The sequence below is a fragment of the Ranitomeya imitator genome, chromosome 6 (assembly GCF_032444005.1).
Source record: "Ranitomeya imitator isolate aRanImi1 chromosome 6, aRanImi1.pri, whole genome shotgun sequence".
Lineage (NCBI taxonomy): Eukaryota > Metazoa > Chordata > Amphibia > Anura > Dendrobatidae > Ranitomeya > Ranitomeya imitator.
In genome coordinates, this window is record NC_091287.1 from 361,620,202 (window position 1) to 361,640,172 (window position 19,971).

A 19,971-nucleotide genomic window follows, 5' to 3' on the forward strand; every position below is an offset into this window, starting at 1 on the left:
TCCACTGCCCAACATCTAGCTAAGTCCCGAGGACTTTCAAGCAGGTGGTTGTATCATTCTCAGAGTCTACAATCAAGAGATGTCTTCTTAAAGCACCACTCCAGCATTTTTTTTTAAATTTACGGCAGTAGTGGTGTCACTAATCTAAGTTCTCTGCCCCTAGCACTATACTTACCAGCTCTGTCTTCATTCGTGACTCTCTGGTTGCCTTCTGCAGTTTGGCACCTGCCAGAACTCTCCAGTTCTTGCTTGGCAAGCAAAATGTCACTACTCAATGTAAGTCTATGAGAGCCAGGAATAGGTTTCCAGTCAGTCAGAAGTTGTGGTCACAATATGTTGGCGCACGACCAAAATGGTGCCGGGAAGTGCATAACACTGTGGCTGGTGAGTACAATTCTAGGGTCAGGGAAATTACATTAGTGACACCTATCCATCATTGAAATAAAACCAATGCTGGAGTGGTGCTCCAACTACTGGTAACAATCAAGAACAGAAAGACAAGATTAGACTTTTTTCCATTGCATAAAAGCGTTTAAATAGCCTATCAGTTCTGTAGCAATCTTTTATGGACAGATGAAACCAAGGTTAACGTAGGAAGGATAATAAGAAAAGAACAGTGTGGGGAAGACTAGGAAGGGTTCATCTTATGAAATGCACCTCATCATTTGTCAACCAAAGTGGAAAAATTGTATAGTAATAGAATGGTACAATAGAGCATATATCATTACTTTTCATATGTTTTCTACTTGGGCTTCACTAGCCAATCCATGGTGATGCCGAGACCTCAACTCAAATACCATAGTGCAGTACAAACAACAGAAGTACTAAACAACCTAGACAGAGGCCATGTATTTCAAAATGGTATGGCCAAACACTAATAATGCTCACTAATAAGAAGCAGAGAGAAAAATAGTTTTTTTAAGCCAAATAAAATGTCAGAAGTTATTTTTGACTTCTCAATATCTTGGAGCCTCACATTTGCCCCAAGACATGCAATAGAACAGAAAAGAGATTGTTATTTTCACACAAGATTTGGTCACTGTGCTATGAATGAACTCCTATACTGTATGTGCATCTGTGAATATAAATATAGTATAATATAAAAAAACAGTGTGCATAAAAAGCGAAAAAGTAATAATAAAAAAAGCTTTTAAAAAAATATGTATTTAACCCCTTTCTGCCATCAGACGTACTATTGCGTCCATGGGGGGTGGGCCCTACTTCCCAAGGACGCAATAGTACGTCATATGCGATCGGCAGCGCTCACGGGGGGAGCGGCGCCGATCGCGGCCGGGTGTCAGCTGCCTATCGCAGCTGACATCCGGCACTATGTGCCAGGAGCGGTCACGGACCGCCCCCGGTACATTAACCCCCGACACACCGCGATCAAAGATGATCGCGATGTGCCGGCGGTACAGGGAAGCACCGCGCAGGGAGGGGGCTCCCTGCGGGCTTCCCTGAGACCCCCGCAGCAACGCGATGTAATCGCGTTGCTGCGAGGGTCTTGCCGCCCTCCCTCCCTGCTCCAGGTCCCGGATCCAAGATGGCCGCGGATCCGGGTCCTGCAGGGAGGGAGGTGGCTTCACAGAGCCTGCTCAGAGCAGGCACTGTGAAGCCTGCACTGCTGCATGTCAGATCAGTGATCTGACAGAGTGCTGTGCAAACTGTCAGATCACTGATCTGCGATGTCCCCCCCTGGGACAAAGTAAAAAAGTAAAAAAAAAAATTTCCAAATGTGTAAAAAAAATTAAAAAAAAATATTCCTAAATAATGAAAAAAAAAAAAATATTCCCATAAATACATTTCTTCATCTAAATAAAAAAAAAAAAAAACAATAAAAGTACACATATTTAGTATCGCCGCGTCCGTATCGACTCGCCCTATAAAACTGGCACACTAGTTAACCCCTTCAGTAAACACCGTAAGAAAAAAAAAAAAAAGAGGCAAAAAACGACGCTTTATTATCATACCGCCAAACAAAAAGTGGAATAACACGTGATCAAAAAGACAGATATAAATAACCATGGTACCGCTGAAAGCGTCATCTTGTCCCGCAAAAAACGAGCCACCATACAGCATCATCAGCAAAAAAATGAAAAAGTTATAGTCCTGAGAATAAAGCGATGCCAAAATAATTATTTTTTCTATAAAATAGTTTTTATCGTATAAAAGCGCCAAAACATAAAAAAATGATATAAATGAGATGTCGCTGTAATCGTACTGACTCGAAGAATAAAACTGCTTTATCAATTTTACCAAACGCGGAACGGTATAAACGCCTCCCCCAAAAGAAATTCATGAATAGCTGGTTTTTGGTCATTCTGTCTCACAAAAATCGGAATAAAAAGCGATCAAAAAATGTCACGTGCCCGAAAATATTACCAATAAAAACGTCAACTCGTCGCGCAAAAAACAAGACCTCACATGACTGTGTGGACCAAAATATGGAAAAATTATAGCTCTCAAAATGTGGTAACGCAAAAAATATTTTTTGCAATAAAAAGCGTCTTTCAGTGTGTGACGGCTGCCAATCATAAAAATCCGCTAAAAAACCCGCTATAAAAGTAAATCAAACCCCCCTTCATCACCCCCTTAGTTAGGGAAAAATAAAAAAATGTATTTATTTCCATTTTCCCATTAGGGCTAGGGTTAGGGCTAGGGTTAGGGCTAGGGTTAGGGCTAGTGTTAGGGTTAGGGCTAGGGTTAGGGCTAGGGTTAGGGCTAGGGCTAGGGCTAGGGTTAGGGCTAGGGTTAGGGCTAGGGTTAGGGTTAGGGCTAGGGTTAGGGTTAGGGCTAGGGTTAGGGCTAGGGTTAGGGTTAGGGCTAGGGCTAGGGTTAGGGTTGGGGTTAGGGCTAGGGTTAGGGCTAGGGTTAGGGCTACAGTTAGGGTTGGGGCTAAAGTTACAGTTAGGGTTTAGATTACATTTACAGTTGGGAATAGGGTTGGGATTAGGGTTAGGGGTGTGTCAGGGTTAGAGGTGTGGTTAGGGTTACCGTTGGAATTAGGGTTAGGGGAGTGTTTGGATTAGGGTTTCAGTTATAATTGGGGGGTTTCCACTGTTTAGGCACATCAGAGGCTCTCCAAAAGCGACATGGCGTCCGATCTCAATTCCAGCCAATTCTGCGTTGAAAAAGTAAAACAGTGCTTCTTTCCTTCCGAGCTCACCCGTGTGCCCAAACAGGGGTTTACCCCAACATATTGGGTATCAGCGTACTCAGGACAAATAGGACAACAACTGTTGGGGTCCAATTTCTCCTGTTACCCTTGGGAAAATACAAAACTGGGGGCTAAAAAATAATTTTTGTGGGAAAAAAAAGATTTTTTATTTTTACGGCTCTGCGTTATAAACTGTAGTGAAACACTTGGGGTTCAAAGTTCTCACAACACATCTAGATAAGTTCCCGGGGGGGTCTAGTTTCCAATATGGGGTCACTTGTGGGGGGTTTCTACTGTTTAGGTACATTAGGGGCTCTGCAAACGCAATGTGACGCCTGCAGACCATTCCATCTAAGTCTGCATTCAAATGGCACTCCTTCCCTTCCGAGCCCTCCCATGCGCCCAAACAGTGGTTTCCCCCCACATATGGGGTATCAGCGCACTCAGGACAAATTGGACAACACATTTTTGGGTCCAATTTCTCCTGTTACCCTCGGGAAAATACAAAACTGGGGGCTAAAAAATAATTTTTGTGGGAAAAAATTTTTGTTTTATTTTTACGGCTCTCCATTATAAACCTCTGTGAAGCCCTTGGTGGGTCAAAGCGCTCACCACACATCTAGATAAGTTCCTTAGGGGGTCTACTTTCCAAATGGTGTCACTTGTGAGTGGTTTCTACTATTTAGGTACATTAGGGGCTCTGCAAACGCAACATGGCGTCTCATCTCAATTCCTGTCAATTTTGCATTGAAAAGTCAAACGGCGCTCCTTCCTTTCCGAGCTCTCCCATCCGCCCAAACAGTGGTTTACCCCCACATATGGGGTATCAGCGCACTCAGGACAAATTGTACAACAACTTTTGGGGTCCAATTTCTTCTCTTACCCTTGGAAAAATAAAAAATTGGGGGCGAAAAGATAATTTTTGTGAAAAAATATGATTTTTTTATTTTTACGGTTCTGCATTATAAACTTCTGTGAAGCACTGGGTGGGTCAAAGTGCTCACCACACCTCTAGATAAGTTCCTTAGGGGGTCTACTTTCCAAAATGGTGTCACTTGTCGGGGGTTTCAATGTTTAGGCACATCAGTGGCTTTCCAAACGCAACATGGCATCCCATCTCAATTCCTGTCAATTTTGCATTGAAAAGTCAAACGGCGCTCCTTCCCTTCCGAGCTCTCCCATCCGCCCAAACAGTGGTTTACCCCCACATATGGGATATCAGCTTACTCAGGACAAATTGTACAACAACTATTGGGGTCCAATTTCTTCTCTTACCCTTGGAAAAATAAAAAATTGGGGGCGAAAAGATAATTTTTGTGAAAAAATATGATTTTTTATTTTTACGGATCTACATTATAAACTTCTGTGAAGCACTTGGTGGGTGAAAGAGCTCACCACACCTCTAGATAAGTTCCTTAGGGGGTCTACTTTCCAAAATGGTGTCACTTGTGGGGGGTTTCAATGTTTAGGCACATCAGGGGCTCTCCAAACGAAACATGGCGTCCCATCTCAATTCCAGTCAATTTTGCATTGAAAAGTCAAATGGCGCTCCTTCGCTTCCGAGCTGTGCCATGCGCCCAAACAGTGGTTTACCCCCACATGTGGGGTATTGGCGTACTCAGGACAAATTGTACAACAATGATTGCGGTCCATTTTCTCCTGTTACCCTTGGTAAAATAAAACAAATTGGAGCTGAATTAAATGTTTTGTGAAAAAAAGTTAAATGTTCATTTTTATTTAAACATTCAAAAAATTCCTGTGAAGCACCAGAAGGGTTAATAAACTTCTTGAATGTGGTTTTAAGCACCTTGAGGGGTGTAGTTTTTAGAATGGTGTCACACTTGGGTATTTTCTATCATATAGACCCCTCAAAATGACTTCAAATGAGATGTGGTCCCTAAAAAAAAATGGTGTTGTAGAAATGAGAAATTGCTGGTCAACTTTTCACCCTTATAACTCCCTAACAAAAAAAAATTTTGGTTCCAAAATTGTGCTGATGTAAAGTAGACATGTGGGAAATGTTACTTATTAAGTATTTTGTGTGACATATCTCTGTGATTTAATTGCATAAAAATTCAAAGTTGGAAAATTGCGAAATTTTCATAATTTTCGCCAAATTTCCGTTTTTTTCACAAATAAACGCAGGTACTATCAAAGAATTTTTACCATTGTCATGAAGTACAATATGTCACGAGAAAACATTGTCAGATTCACTGGGATCCGTTGAAGCGTTCCAGAGTTATAACCTCATAAAGGGTCAGTGGTCAGAATTGTAAAAATTGGCCCGGTCATTAACGTGCAAACCACCCTTGGGGGTAAAGGGGATAATAAATAACAGACCAGAGACTACATTAAAAAAAACTAAGTTACCCAAATAACAGGATCATGTTGTAAACTGATGTAAGCCCCGTACAGTTGTCCACCCCCTAACGCACCATACAGAACACTATATTCAACTAAATAATCAATTTAAGGATAGACGCACTCGTACTACGTGACACAGGATTACATTAAGAGAAAATTACTTTTGTAAGTCTACTTTCATATAAGATCTGTGGTTAGATACAAGATGTTTGGAACAACCTCCTTCCTGAGTTCCTTCAAAAGCTGTAAGTGTACCTACAAGAATTGAGGTTTTGAGCAAAGGTTGGTCACAGCAATTATTGACTTGTTTTAGATCTGTTTTATAAATTAACTTTACATCTTATTAATTGATAACCCTAGGTAATTGACACTTCCATTTTTGAGAGCATTTGTACCATGTAGCATTCTTCCCACACCTTCTTTGGACTATTGCTATGTATATATATATATATATATATATATATATATATATATATATATATATATATATATATATATATATATATGTGTAAAATACATATTGGGTATTGTGGTGTTTTGTACTTCAGGAGATTTTGGAGATATTACAAATGCTTTGTGGATAATTGTGGCTTAAGTTTCAATTTGCTTCCTTATTGTACATTTACATGACATAGGAACAGGTCTAAGATAACGAAATACAGTATACATCCAACACTATAACAGTCTTGTATGATGATCAAACACTGCCATCTGCTGTAAAAGTCTTCTCTTGCAGCTTATACTGTAATTCCTAACATCTTAGCCCTGAAGTATCATCTCTGCATTTCCTCTAGCTTTATTAAGAACATACGTGAATATAGTTCTAGTAAGGACACACGTAAATATAATAACATTTCTACTGATCAAATCAATAACAAAATCATGACTTGTACAGTCCTGTAGGTTTTTTCAGTAAACTGAATCTCATCAGTTATTTAACATCAAAACATGAGCACACAATCATGTACACAACTTTTTTACATTTTAAAAAATGTACATTTTTTTCACATATCAATGAAATGTTAACATGTGAATGGCAAAACAATTCATGGTTAATGATCCATTTGTGTTAGTCTGCAGTTAAAGTGAAATGCTGCCTAATGCACGAGCAGCATGAATCAGAGTGTGACTGCTTATTTGCAGCCTTGTATGTTGTACTATGAAATGGTCCAGCATTTAGAGAAAATACTATTTGATGATTCTTTTCTCCACTGTAATTGATTGACAGGTCCATCCCGTATGTGTATTGAACTGTGAGATGTGTGTTGGCTCACCAAGGTGGTATAAGTGTGTATACCTGTGTCTACATGAGTATAATACTGTACCTGTTGTAAATAGCTTTCATCATCTCCAGTAACGTTGTTATTCGGTTACAAGATGTCGCTGTTGCCTAAGCATTCCTGTAAAACAGTAACATGAAAAATGGCTGTCAGAGGTGGAGTTAAAATCTGAAGTGAAGTGAAACACAGGAAGAGGAAAGGCAGTCTGCAGTTATTGAGAACAGGAAGAGGTCATGCTGGAGGGGAATCCAATGACATCCTCTCATGGAAGCATCATACCAAGACCAGACCAGCGGGAGAGTGGAGCTGATCGTTTCCATGACCAGAACATGTCCAGATGTGAGAAGATTTCAGCCAGGGACACTGCTGAGAGACAGAAAAGGCCAGGACATAGCGTGAGAGGTGTTGAATGTCGCTGACAAGTTAAGTCACAGCTATCAATGGTACCTTTCATCTCCTGGAGGGACCCCACATCAGTCCATATACATCGATTGTCTGGATCAGACCCGGGCTGGACTTGAACTTTTTTTTGTTTCAGGAGAGAGTTTCTAAAGAAATTTGTAGATTGTGAGCCCTCTTTATGTTTCTGTCTTTGTTTTTCTCCGTTAAGTGGCCAGTGTGAACGTGTGCTTCCACGCTGCATGCACACCAGTCCATATCACAATTCATACCTTACAGTTTTATTCAGTCTGTTTGCATCATATGCAAATAAATGTGTGGCCTGCCTTTCCTTGAGCTGGGTATTATGTTGATGCTGTCTGCCATGGCTGTGACATAGAAGGGTTAATGTTTTTCCTTCTTTTGCTAGAATTTGTTCTAGTGTGTTCCACTAATTGAGTTTGATGCAACTTACTCCAAATTTAGTACGCAAATCATGTTTTTCTTCCACATCAGAAAGTATATGTGCCCTCTTATTGTCATGCTCAGGGAGTCTTTTGTTTCTGGTGTTCTGTTAAAGCGATTATCTTGTCTAATCTGTTATACAAATGCTTGCTGCCAGATGTTGGGTGTCTCCACTATTGGTGATTTTCTGAACATACTGTACATGAATGTAGACATAGACATTGGAAATTTAAGCTCTGCATATCTTGAAATTTTATTTTTAGAAGGTTTTCCATTTTTTTTAGCTTTGCTTGTCTCATTTTTTTTAAGTGCTATGCTGCCCTTATTTGTGAAGTAGTGGGTTGTAATGCAATATGCCATTTCTCATTAATAGAGTTCAGCAAATAAATTCCAGTGAGATTGAATTCTACTAGAGTTTTACAAAAATCCACAATGACCAAAATGTTGAATTTTTTATAATTTGATTCCTCGCGGATGCAACAAAATGGCAGCAGCTGGCTGCCATTTTTCTGAACTTTAAACTATAAAATAAAAGTAAAAAAAAAAACTTTTATATTTATATCATCACTCAACTCTGATTTTTGGCCCTTCCACTCCTCACTGCCACCCATCCTGCACATATCGCATCTTCTGATTCCAACTGCCAGCACAGAAATTTCCAGTTCTCTGGACATCTGGGTCTGATGAGGCCTGGGGCAGTTATGAGCACCCACACCAATTTTGTATATGTTTTACATTTTTTTTTTGTCATGCTCTGAGGTCTTAAAATGCCCCAGAACTAAAAAGGAACATTAAACCCATGGAGAATATCTTCTCCTCAAATTGAATTTCCTTGGAAAATCTGCGTGAACAGGCAAATTAAAATTTTGCCCAATCTGCTCATCTTGGTCTTTACAAAAATGGAGGTACAGCCAAGGTATTACCGTATATACTCAAGTATAAGCTGACCCAAGTATAAGCCGACCCCCCCAATTTTGCAACAAAAAACTGGTAAAACTTATTGTCTCGAGTATAAGCCTAGGGTGGAAAATGCAGCAGCTACCGGTAAATGTAAAAAATAAAAATAGATACCAATAAAAGTAAAATTAATTGAGACATCAGTAGGTTAAGTGGTTTTGAATATCGATATTGAAGCAGGAGCCCCATATAATGCTTCATACAGTTCATTATGGCCCCATAAGATGCTCCATATACAATTATGCCCCATATACTGCTCCATGCAGTTCATTATGGCTCCATAAGATGCTCCATATACAAATATGCCCTATATAATGCTCCATACAGTTCTTTATGGCCCCATAGATGCTCCATATAATGCTCCATGCAGTTCTTTATGGCCCCATAGATGCCCCATATAATGCTCCATACAGTTCTTTATGGTTCCATAGATGCCCCATATAATGCTCCATACAGTTCTTTATGGCCCCATAAGATGCTCCATACACAAATAAGCCCCATATAATGCTCCATGCAGTTCTTTATGGCTCCATAGATGCCCCATATAATGCCCCCATGCAGTTCTTTATGGCCCCATAGATGCTCCATATAACATTGTGCCACATGTAATGCTGCTGCTGTAGTAAAAAAAATGACATACTCACCTCTCGTCGCTGCCCGCTGCTCCTCAGCGTCCCGTCTCTCCGCAGTAACTGTTCAGGCAGAGGACGGTGCGCACACAAATACGTCATCGCGCCCTCTGACCTGAACAGTCAGTGCAGAGGACGCGGAAGACGAAGCGTCGGTGGAATGCGGAAAGGTGAATATTAAATACTCACCTGCTCCTGGCGCTCCTGACGCTGTCCCTGCATATCCCACGGTCTCCGGGCATGACAGCTTCTTCCCCTGCTCAGCGGTCACTGGTACCGCTCATTACAGTAATGAATATGCGGCTCCACTCCTATGGGAGTGGAGTCCATATTCAATACTTTAATGAGCGGTACCAGTGACCGCTGAGCAGGGGAAGAAGCTGCCGCACCCGGAGACCTTGGGACATGCAGGGACCGTGTCAGGAGCACCAAGAGCAGGTGAGTATTTGACAGTCGTCGCTCCCCCTCACCCGCCGACCATGACTTGACTATAAGCCAAGAGGGGCACTTTCAGCCCATTTTTGGGGGGCTAAAAATCTCAGCTTATACTCGAGTATATACGGCATATTATATTATTTTAATTTTATAATTCACATTTTATATGTCAACATTTTGCAAAGTGTCCCAATACTCCTGTTTATTTACAGAGCCGAGGTGGACTTTGCATTTCATTCACAGCTAGTCTAATAAGACAACATATTGAAGACTTTGTTGTTTTTGTATATTGCTATAATATTTTAATGTTTTGCTATGATTGTTTTTCTCTTCTACAATGGCCAAATTCTTTTGAACACTATACTAAGTAAATATGAGTATTACTCTCATTTAATGTTTCTCTCTTGCCTTTCAGCTCCGTGTGAAGCAAATTCATTTTTTTGTCATAGTAATATGTGCATTAATAATACATTGGTCTGCAATGGAGTTCAGAATTGTGTATACCCTTGGGATGAAAACCACTGCAAAGGTAATACTTAGAACAAGAACTGAGTTTAGCAGTTTATTATATTAAAAATAGCAAAACAATAATAATCACTGGGTTTAGCAATATTATAGATGCTGGCATATATAAAGTGATAAACACTGCTCAAAAAAATAAAGGGAACACTTAAACAACAGAATATACAGTAACTCCAAGTAAATCAAACTGCTGTGAAATCAAACTGTCCACTTTGGAAGAAACACTGTTTGACAATCAATTTCACATGCTGTTGTGCAAATGGAATAGAAAACAGATGGAAATTATTGGCAATTATCAAGACACCCTCAATAAAGGAGTGGTTCTGTAGGTGAAGACCACAGGCCACATCTCAGTGCTAATGCTTTCTGGCTGATGTTTTGGTCACTTTAGAATGTTAAATAAGAAAGAATTCTTCCAGCTCCTTAGATAAAAATGAATGCTCCTTTATTTAGAAAATTATTAAAAAAATTCCATGTGAAAATCGAGGCCAATGGACAGGGCCGGACTGGGACTAAAATTCAGCCCTGGCATTTGAAGTCACACAGGTTCACTTGTCCCATGGTCACTGTATAATATCTTTGTACACTTGTAGGCTACAAGAAGTGAGGGGAGTGTAACACGACTATATAACATATAATTACAGCTGTATCCAGTATTACATCTCAGTCCTATTTATTGCTTTTAGTTGCAGTACCAAGAAAAGCCGCTACTTTACCTACATAACGGATCTCGTAGATAATGAAGGGATTGAGACGACCAAAGGCTATGGAACCTCATTCTGTAGCTCCATAAATTTTGCCTACAGCCACTTTTGGTTCTGCTGCGCAGCACGAGACCTGGTGACTCTGAGAAGCGGTGACATCAGTAATGTCACCACTCTTCAGATATTCCCAGGTCTTGCGCTGAGGTCGGCGACTGTGAAGAGCGGTATTGTTACTATCGTCACCGCTCTTTCAGAGTCGCTGAGTCTCACCAGGTCTGGGCTAGTAATGGGGGTGTCTGATAGACACCTCTCCATTACTTACACCAGGGATTGATAGCAGCTGACATTACGCAGCTGACATCAACCCTAAAAGTCATTACACATACCAGAATTAAATGCTCTGGTGGCTGGGAAAAGCAGTAGAGTTAGCGCTATTCCCAGGCGTCGGGTGCTAATTACAACTGTCATCATCCTTGCCTGGTCTCACTGCAAAGCGTTTCTGTTGTATTTACATGCGCTGATCTCAGGCCACTAAACGAGTGTGATCAACAATAGTGTGGGTCACATTGTTTTGTTTACTGTCTTGCTATTTATATGTGTCTAGTTATACAGTATATGTGTCTATTTATGTATATTTTTATGTATATATTTTGTTGTTTACTGTGGCGCCTTGTCTTGTCTACATGTTAATTGTTCATTTGTCAGTATATTTTCTGGTTATTAAGTTGATTATCACATTATGTGTGGTCTTGACACCACAATTTACCTCTTGTCTTTTTTCTTTCTTTATTCGTTTTCGTACATCCATAGGCGGCTTTTATATATATTTTTTATTCCGGGCTTTAATATTCGCTGTTGCTCTGTGATCCTACTCTGATCTAGCTAGATGGGTTTGCTCTATGGGTTTGTACTACACTCGCTGCTGTGTCCATCTGGCCCGTTATATATATCCCTATGTACTCATGCAGGCACTTGGGATCCTTTTACATAGCCTGCGCCGATGGGCTCAGGGTTATTCTCTACACCCACTGCCCTGTAGCTGTATGGGTCATGCGCAGTTTCTTACTGGGCGCTTCAGTCATCTATGCCTCTGTTTCCCACGCAGGCGCTGTTGCTTTCTGTATCTGTGCCCATGCGCAGTTCGGCGCTGTTGCATTCAGTTCACTTCTGGCCCTGCATCAGTCCGGTCCTGCATTACTAGGTAATCTGGTCATTTATGCCTCTGTTTCCCACGCAGGCGCTGTTGTTCTCTGTATCTGTGCCCATGCGCAGTTCGGCGCTGCTGCACTCAGTTCATTTCCGGTCCTGCATCAGCGTCCCTCCCTGAAACCTGTGTTCCACACCGGCGCTCGTTGTGCCTATCAGCTGGCAGGTATTTATCTGCCCTGTGTCTATCTGCACACACCTTCCCGTGACGAAGCCGTACGGGTTACGGCGATACGCGTTGGGTCGCATCCCGCTCCTACTTCTATCTGGGGCCCCCTTCGGTTGGTATCCTCCTTTCCACCCTGGTCGAGTCTTGGTTGCTATTATGGCTCGGATATCGGGCTTTGGGCTGTTTTCTCTGCACATATGATGGGGCCGTAATTCACATCCATCCATTTGTGCCAGCCTTGTTATTTGCTCTTCTATGGGCCATGTCGCTTTATGTATCTTCTATTTGAGCCTGGGCTATTCTAGATGTGGGATGGTCTTCTATTCCTTTCTGTCCCATCTGGATTTATACTGGCCATTTGACCGACCGTATACTTTATGACTGCTATAGGGGAACCTTCCTATTTGTTATTATAGGTGTATTTGCATCTTTTGATATATGTATAGTGGGATATATTATTATTATTATCTATTTATGCTTGTACTATTATATATTGACTGTTATTTTCCCACTTATTATGCATTATATGGATGTATTATCTATAGGGGGTCCATGAGTGGGGTGTTGTCTTGTTTTTACTTATGTTTTATGTGCTTTTTTTTGCTGTGTTGATGTACCCAATAAAATTTGATATATTGTTATAATTGATGTAGTGTGCAGGCTTTACGGTAGTGCTTTGTTCTTTGTTCTTTGTTCATGTTGCTTTATGCTACCGGCCCTTTTGCACCTCCCCTTTATATTTAGATTATAGCTGTGCGCCTTGTCTCATTTTTATCATTGATCAACAATAGTGAAGTCGTTCGCTTGTTTCCCGACCCCTTTACACCAACTGAGAAAGAATGAAGGGAACAGAACAATCACAATTAGATCAATCTGTCCCCATACAGTATCATGTTATCAGCAGCACAACTACAGTTTACACCAGCTATGTGCTGCTGAGAACAAGGATTTCTGTTCCCACATAAACAATCCAATCACTCGATGAATAGGCAGCATTTTGCTTGTTTAGTGTAATACACCCCATAGTCCTCCATATATTATAATATGCACCTCAATCCTCCATATAGTATAATACACTTCTCAGTCCTCCATATAGTATAATACAGTCCTCAGTTTTCCATATCGTATTATACACTCCACATAGTCTTCCATATAGCTTAATACACTCCTCATAGACCTCCATATATTAAAATACACTGCAATTCCTCCATATAGTATAATACACTCCTCAGTCCTCCAAATAGTATAATACATTCCTCAGTCCTCCAAATAGTTTAATACATTCCTTATAGTGCTCCATATAGTATAATGCCATCCATGTAGTATAAATCACTTCCCATAGTATAATGCACCCCATAGTTCTTCATATAGTATACTGTATTCCCCATAGTCCTCGATACAGTATAATGTAACCCACATATAGTATAATTATGCCACCCCAGAGTATAATGCAGCCACCCCACAGAATATATTGTAGCCCCCTGAGTATAATGTAACCCCCAGAGAATATAATGCAGCCCCCTCATATAGTATAATGCTGCCCCTGCATATATAATATATGGTAGCTCCCTCATAGAGCATAATGCAGCCCCCCATAGAATATAATGTAGCCCCTGCATAGAATATAATACAACACCCCATAGAATATAATACAGCCCTCCATCATAGAATGTAATGCAGCCAGCCCCCATAGAATGTAATGCAGCCAGCCCCCCATAGAATGTAATGCAGCCAGCCACCCATAGAATGTAATGCAGCCAGCCCCCCATAGAATGTAATGCAGCCAGCCAACCATAGAATGTAATGCAGCCAGCCCCCATAGAATGTAATGCAGCCAGCCACCCATAGAATGTAATGCAGCCAGCCCCCATAGAATGTAATGCAGCCAGCCCCAATAGAATTGAAAACACAGAAAAGCACAGTAAAACCAAAAACACTCTGTTGCAAAAAAATCACAGTGAACAGCAAGTGCTAGTAAAAAGATGGAAAAAACAGGTTATTTGGTTGATACGTTTTTTGCAAAAAATGTATATTAAGCCGCTCTACCAAACGTCAAGGTATACCCGTATCAGAGCAGTCCTAACTAATGTATGTAATCCCTGTCTGATATATTTAAAACCTGGTCATATGTACAATATCTGTATGAGCAGGATTCAGAAAAGGAATGTCCATGTGGACACGCTGGACAGAACAGCTCCTGTGCGCACAGCTCAAAAAAAGAGGGGTGGAGGCCTCCACAGTCTTTTGGACACAAGAAAACAATTATGTAAAACCAGAACACATGAGCTGCGCGCACAGTGAACTAGCCCGTAGAGACATGTTCACATCACTATGAGACTTGAAAACACAAAAAAGCACAGTAAAACCAAAAACACTTTGTTGCAAAAAAATCACAGTGAACAGCAAGTGCTAGTAAAAAGATGGAAAAACAGGGTATTTGGTTGATACGTTTTTTGCAAAAAATGTATATTAAGCCACTGTACCAAACCAAATGTCAAGGTATACCCGTATCAGAGCAGTTTTAACTAATGTATGTAATCCCTATCTGATGTATTTAAAACCTGGTCATATGTACAATACCTGTAGGAGCAGGATTCAGAAAAGGAATGTCCGTGTGGACACGCTCGACTGAACGGCTATGTAATACAGCACAGCCCCCATAGAATGAAATGCAGCCAGCCACCCATAGAATAAAATGCAGCCAGCCCCCATAGAATGTAATACAACACAGCCCCCATAGAATGTAATGCAGCACAGCCCCATAGAATGTAATACAACACAGCCCCATAGAATGTAATACAGCCAGCCACCCATAGAATGTAATACAGCACAGCCCCATAGAATGTAATGCAGCACAGCCCCCATAGAATGTAATGCAGCACAGCTCCCATACAATGTAATGCAGCACAGCCCCCATAGAATGTAATGCAGCACAGCTCCCATATAATGTAATGCAGCACAGCCCCATAGAATGTAATGCAGCCATCCCCTATAGAATGTAATGCAGCACAGCCCCGATAGAAGGTAATGCAGCACAGCCCCCATAGAATGTAATGCAGCACAGCCCCCATAAAATGTAATGCAGCCAGCCCCCATAGAATGTAAGGCAGCCAGCCACCCATAGAATGTAATGCAGCCAGCCCCCATAGAATGTAATACAGCACAGCCCCCAAAGAATGTAATGCAGCACAGCCCCATAGAATGTAATACAACACAGCCCCCATAGAATGTAATGCAGCCAGCCCCCATAGAATATAATACAGCCAGCCCCCATAGAATGTAATGCAGCCAGCCACCCATAGAATGTAATACAGCCAGCCCCCATAGAATGTAATTCAGCACAGCCCCTATAGAATGTAATGCAGCACAGCCCCCATAGAATGTAATGCAGCACAGCTCCCATATAATGTAATGCAGCACAGTCCCCATAGAATGTAATGCAGCCATCCCCCATAGAATGTAATGCAGCACATCCCCCATAGAAGGTAATGCAGCACAGCCCCAATAGAATGTAATGCAGCACAGCCCCCATAGAATGTAATGCAGCCAGCCCCCATAGAATGTAATGCAGCACAGCCTCCATAGAATGTAATGCAGCACAGCCCCCATAGAATGTAATGCAGCCAGCCCCCATAGAATGTAATGCAGCACAGCCTCCATAGAATGTAATGCAGCCAGCCACATAGATTGTAATACAACACAGCCCTCATAGAATGTAATACAGCCAGCCCCCATAAAATGTAATTCAGCACAGCCCCCATAGAATGTGATGCAGCACAGCCCCCATAGAATGTAATGCAGCACAGCTCCCATATAATGTAATGCAGCACAGTCCCCATAGAATGTAATGCAGCCATCCCCCATAGAATGTAATGCAGCACATCCCCCATAGAAGGTAATGCAGCACAGCCCCAATAGAATGCAATGCAGCACAGCCCCCATAGCATGTAATGCAGCCAGCCCCATAGAATGTAATGCAGCCAGCCACCCATAGATTGTAATACAACACAGCCCTCATAGAATGTAATACAGCACAGCCCCAATAGAATGTAATAAAGCACAGCCCCTATAGAATGTAATACAGCACAGCCCCCATAGAATGTAATACAGCACAGCCCCATAGAATGTAATGCAGCACAGCCCCCATAGAATGTAATGCAGCCAGCCCCCATAGAATGTAATGCAGCACAGCCCCCATAGAATGCAATACAGCATAGCCCCCATACAATGTAATACAACCAGCCCCAATAGAATGGAATACAGCACAGCCCTCATAGAATGTAATACAGCCAGCCCCCATAGAATGTAATACAGCACAGCCCCCATAGAATGTAATGCAGCCCCCCCCAATAGCCTCACTATCCATTTATCACTCAGTGATATTGGATCGCCCCCCAGACACAGGGCCACAGGTTACTTGGTACCGGTCCTTTCTGTCCCAGTTCTGGGGTTGTCACGGTGGCTGGACCCGGTCCGTGACCCTGCTAAGGGGCGTCCAATAAAGGATGATGGTGCGTAGTGCGAGGAATAACGAGGACACAGGGTTCAGTTTCTTTACCTTTTACTGAAGGTTTCAGGATCCTCAATCCAGGGCACTTTCAACAGGGCTGTCTGAGACCGGCCGGTCCGAAGGCACATCCAGAGTTCCCTTTGCAGGTGGAAATCAGTGTCTATCCACTAGTGCCTGTGTGTTGTAGTGCTTCCCTGCTGAGCTTTCAGGATAGTCCTCACAAATAGGGTTGAGCGACCTTGACTTTTTTAGGGTCGAGCCGGGTTTCGCGAAACCCGACTATCTCAAAAGTCGAGTGAAATCGGCCGATTATCGCGAAAAGTCGAGGATCGACCGAAACACGAAACCCAATGCAAAGCCAATGGGAATTTTTTTTTTTTCTTTTTTTTCTCTCTCTCTCTCTCTCTCTCTCTCTCTCTCTCCCCCCTCCCTCCGTCCGTCCCTGAACTGAAAAGCTGGTGTTACACAGTGCAAATCGCTACAGCGCACAAGCGACAACATGGCGATAGGCGTCCACGCCCCTAAGACCTATGTCATCACTCTGCCCACGCCCCTTCATTGGCTGAAAAAAATGGCGCCAAGCGCGTCATACGAAACGCGACTTTGGCGCGAAAGTCGCGTACCGCATGGCCGACCCCACACAGGGATCGGGTCGGGTTTCATGAAAGCCGACTTTGCCAAAAGTCGGCGACTTTTGAAAATGAACGATCCGTTTCGCTCAACCCTACTCACAACTTCTGTTCTCATTCGTTCTAGATCTTTCTCTTCTCCGTCCCCCAGGTATGTTATGGCTAGGACGCACCTTTATGACAGGTAGGCCAGGAGTTATTCTGGAACCCTAGTGTCACCCCTCTCCCACGATTGCCTCCTATGTCCTTCTTAGGTGTTGTATGGTAGACAGTAGGGTTGAGCGAAACGGGTCGAACATTTTCAAAAGTCGCCGACTTTTGGCGAAGTCGAGTTTCATGAAACCCGATCCGACCCCTGTGCGTTGTCGGCCATGCGGTACGCGACTTTCGCGCCAAAGTCGCATTTCAATGACGCGAAAAGCGCCATTTCTCAGCCAATGAAGGTAAACGCAGAGTGTGGGCAGCGTGATGACATAGGTCCTGGTCCCCACCATCTTAGAGAAGGGCATTGCAGTGATTGGCTTGCTGTCTGCGGCGTCACAGGGGCTATAAAGGGGCGTTCCCGCCGACCGCCATCTTACTGCTGCTGATCTGAGCTTAGGGAGAGGTTGCTGCCGCTTCGTCAGAAGCAGGGATAGCGTTAGGCAGGGTCCATTAGCCTCCAAACCGCTTGTGCTGTAGCGATTTGCACTGTCCAACACCACCTTCGGTGTGCAGGGATAGTGGAAGCTACATTTTTTTTTTCTCAGCGCTGTAGCTCATTGGGCTGCCCTAGAAGGCTCCCTGATAGCTGCATTGCTGTGTGTGTGTTTCAAAGCACAAATCCTCTTGTTCCTTCCTTTCTGCACAGCTATCTTGTTTGTTTCTCCACACTTTTTATTTAATTTGTGCATCAGTGCACTCCTTATTGCTGCCTGCCATACCTGGCTGAGATTACTGCAGGGAGATAGTAATTGAAGGACAGTTCCTTTTTTTTTTTTTTTGTGGGAGATTAAGATTGGCATTTCTGCTAGAGTGCCATCCCTGTCTGTGCCATCTCTCACTCAGTGGGCCATAGAAAGCCTATTTATTTTTTTGCTTGATTTGGGTTCTAAAATCTACCTGAAAAAATCACTACATCAATCAGTGGGAGAAAAATATTGGCCTCAGGGCTTGTGTGCCACTCCTGACTCCTGTGTGCGTCATCTCTCACTCAGTGGGCCATAGAAAGCCTATTTTTTGTTTTATTTGTTTTCTAAATTCTCCCTGAAAAAATCATTTTATTTTATTTGGTTTCTAAATTCTTCCTGAAAAAATCATTTTTTTTTATTATTTTTTTTTTCTAAAGTCTCCCTGAAAAAAAAAAAAAAAATCAGTGGGAGATTAATATTGCCCTTTCTGCTTGTGTGCCAGTCTTGACTCCTGGGTTTGCCATCTCTCTCTCTCTCTCCAATTGTGGGCCATAGAAAGCCTATTATTTTTTTTGCTTTATTTGGGTTCCAAAATCTACCTGAAAAAATCACTACATCAATCATTGGGAGAAAAATATTGGCCTCTGGGCTTGTGTGCCACTCCTGACTCCTGTGTGCGTCATCTCTCACTCAGTGGGCCATAGAAAGCCTATTTTTTGTTTTATTTGTTTTCTAAATTCTCCCTGAAGAAATCATTTTATTTTATTTGGTTTCTAAATTGTTCCTGAAAAAATCATTTTATTTATTTTGTTTCTAAAGTCTCCCTGAAAAAAAAAAAAAAACAGTGGGAGATTAATATTTACATTTGTGCTTCAGTGACAGTCCTGCGTGTGTGGCATCTCTCTCATTTGTTGCCACCAAAAACAGAGTGTGTAACATTGTGCCTGATTTTCGTTGTGGTCTCACCCACCTGTAAAGGGGTAGCTAAATCATACTGAAGTTATAGCTCACCGTGTAAGTTGTGTGACAGCAACAAATACCGTTAGTTTGGTTACGTTTTTAAAACAATGAGGAAGTCTGGTGGAAGAGGTCGTGGCCGGGGGCGTTCATTGTCAGCTGGTAATGAGGGTAGTGGTAGTGGTGGAGCATCAGGTGGTCGTGGGAAAAAAAATATTGCACCTAAGTCTGGAGCTGTGAAGCCAGGTTCGTCGTCTGGCTACACAAGGCCTCGAACGCTCCCTTTTCTGGGAGTAGGAAAACCGCTTTTAAAGCAGGAGCAGCAAGAGCAAGTTTTGGCTTATCTTGCTGACTCAGCCTCTAGCTCTTTTGCCTCCTCTCGTGAAACTGGTAAATGTAAAAGCAGCGCGTCGTTAGTGGATGTTCACGGTCAGGGACAAGTCGCTTCCTTGTCCTCTTCAGCAAAAACAACAACAGAGAAGAATGCAGCAGGCGACACAACGGGTTACTCCATGGAGCTCTTTACACATACCGTCCCTGGCTTAGAAAGTGAAGCAGTTAACAGTCCATGCCCATTACAAGTTGAATCTGACATGGAGTGCAGTGATGCACAGCCACAGCCAGACTACTATGCTGGTCCTTTGACTCAGACCACAACATTGCCCTCACAGGGTAATGATCAAGAATCAGACCCTGATGAGACTATGTTGCCCCATCAC

General features: G+C 42.3%; 1 protein-coding gene across 3 annotated transcripts in view; it reads left to right on the forward strand.

Annotated features, from left to right (window-relative positions):
- The window catches only part of NETO1 (neuropilin and tolloid like 1), a 317,272-nt gene that overhangs the window by 258,827 nt on the left and 38,474 nt on the right, over window positions 1–19,971 (forward strand). For all 3 annotated transcript variants that reach the window (XM_069730976.1, XM_069730978.1, XM_069730977.1), the window contains one exon: window positions 10,081–10,194. In XM_069730976.1, the coding sequence (XP_069587077.1) occupies window positions 10,081–10,194 (114 nt within the window). The remainder of the gene's footprint in view (window positions 1–10,080; window positions 10,195–19,971) is intronic.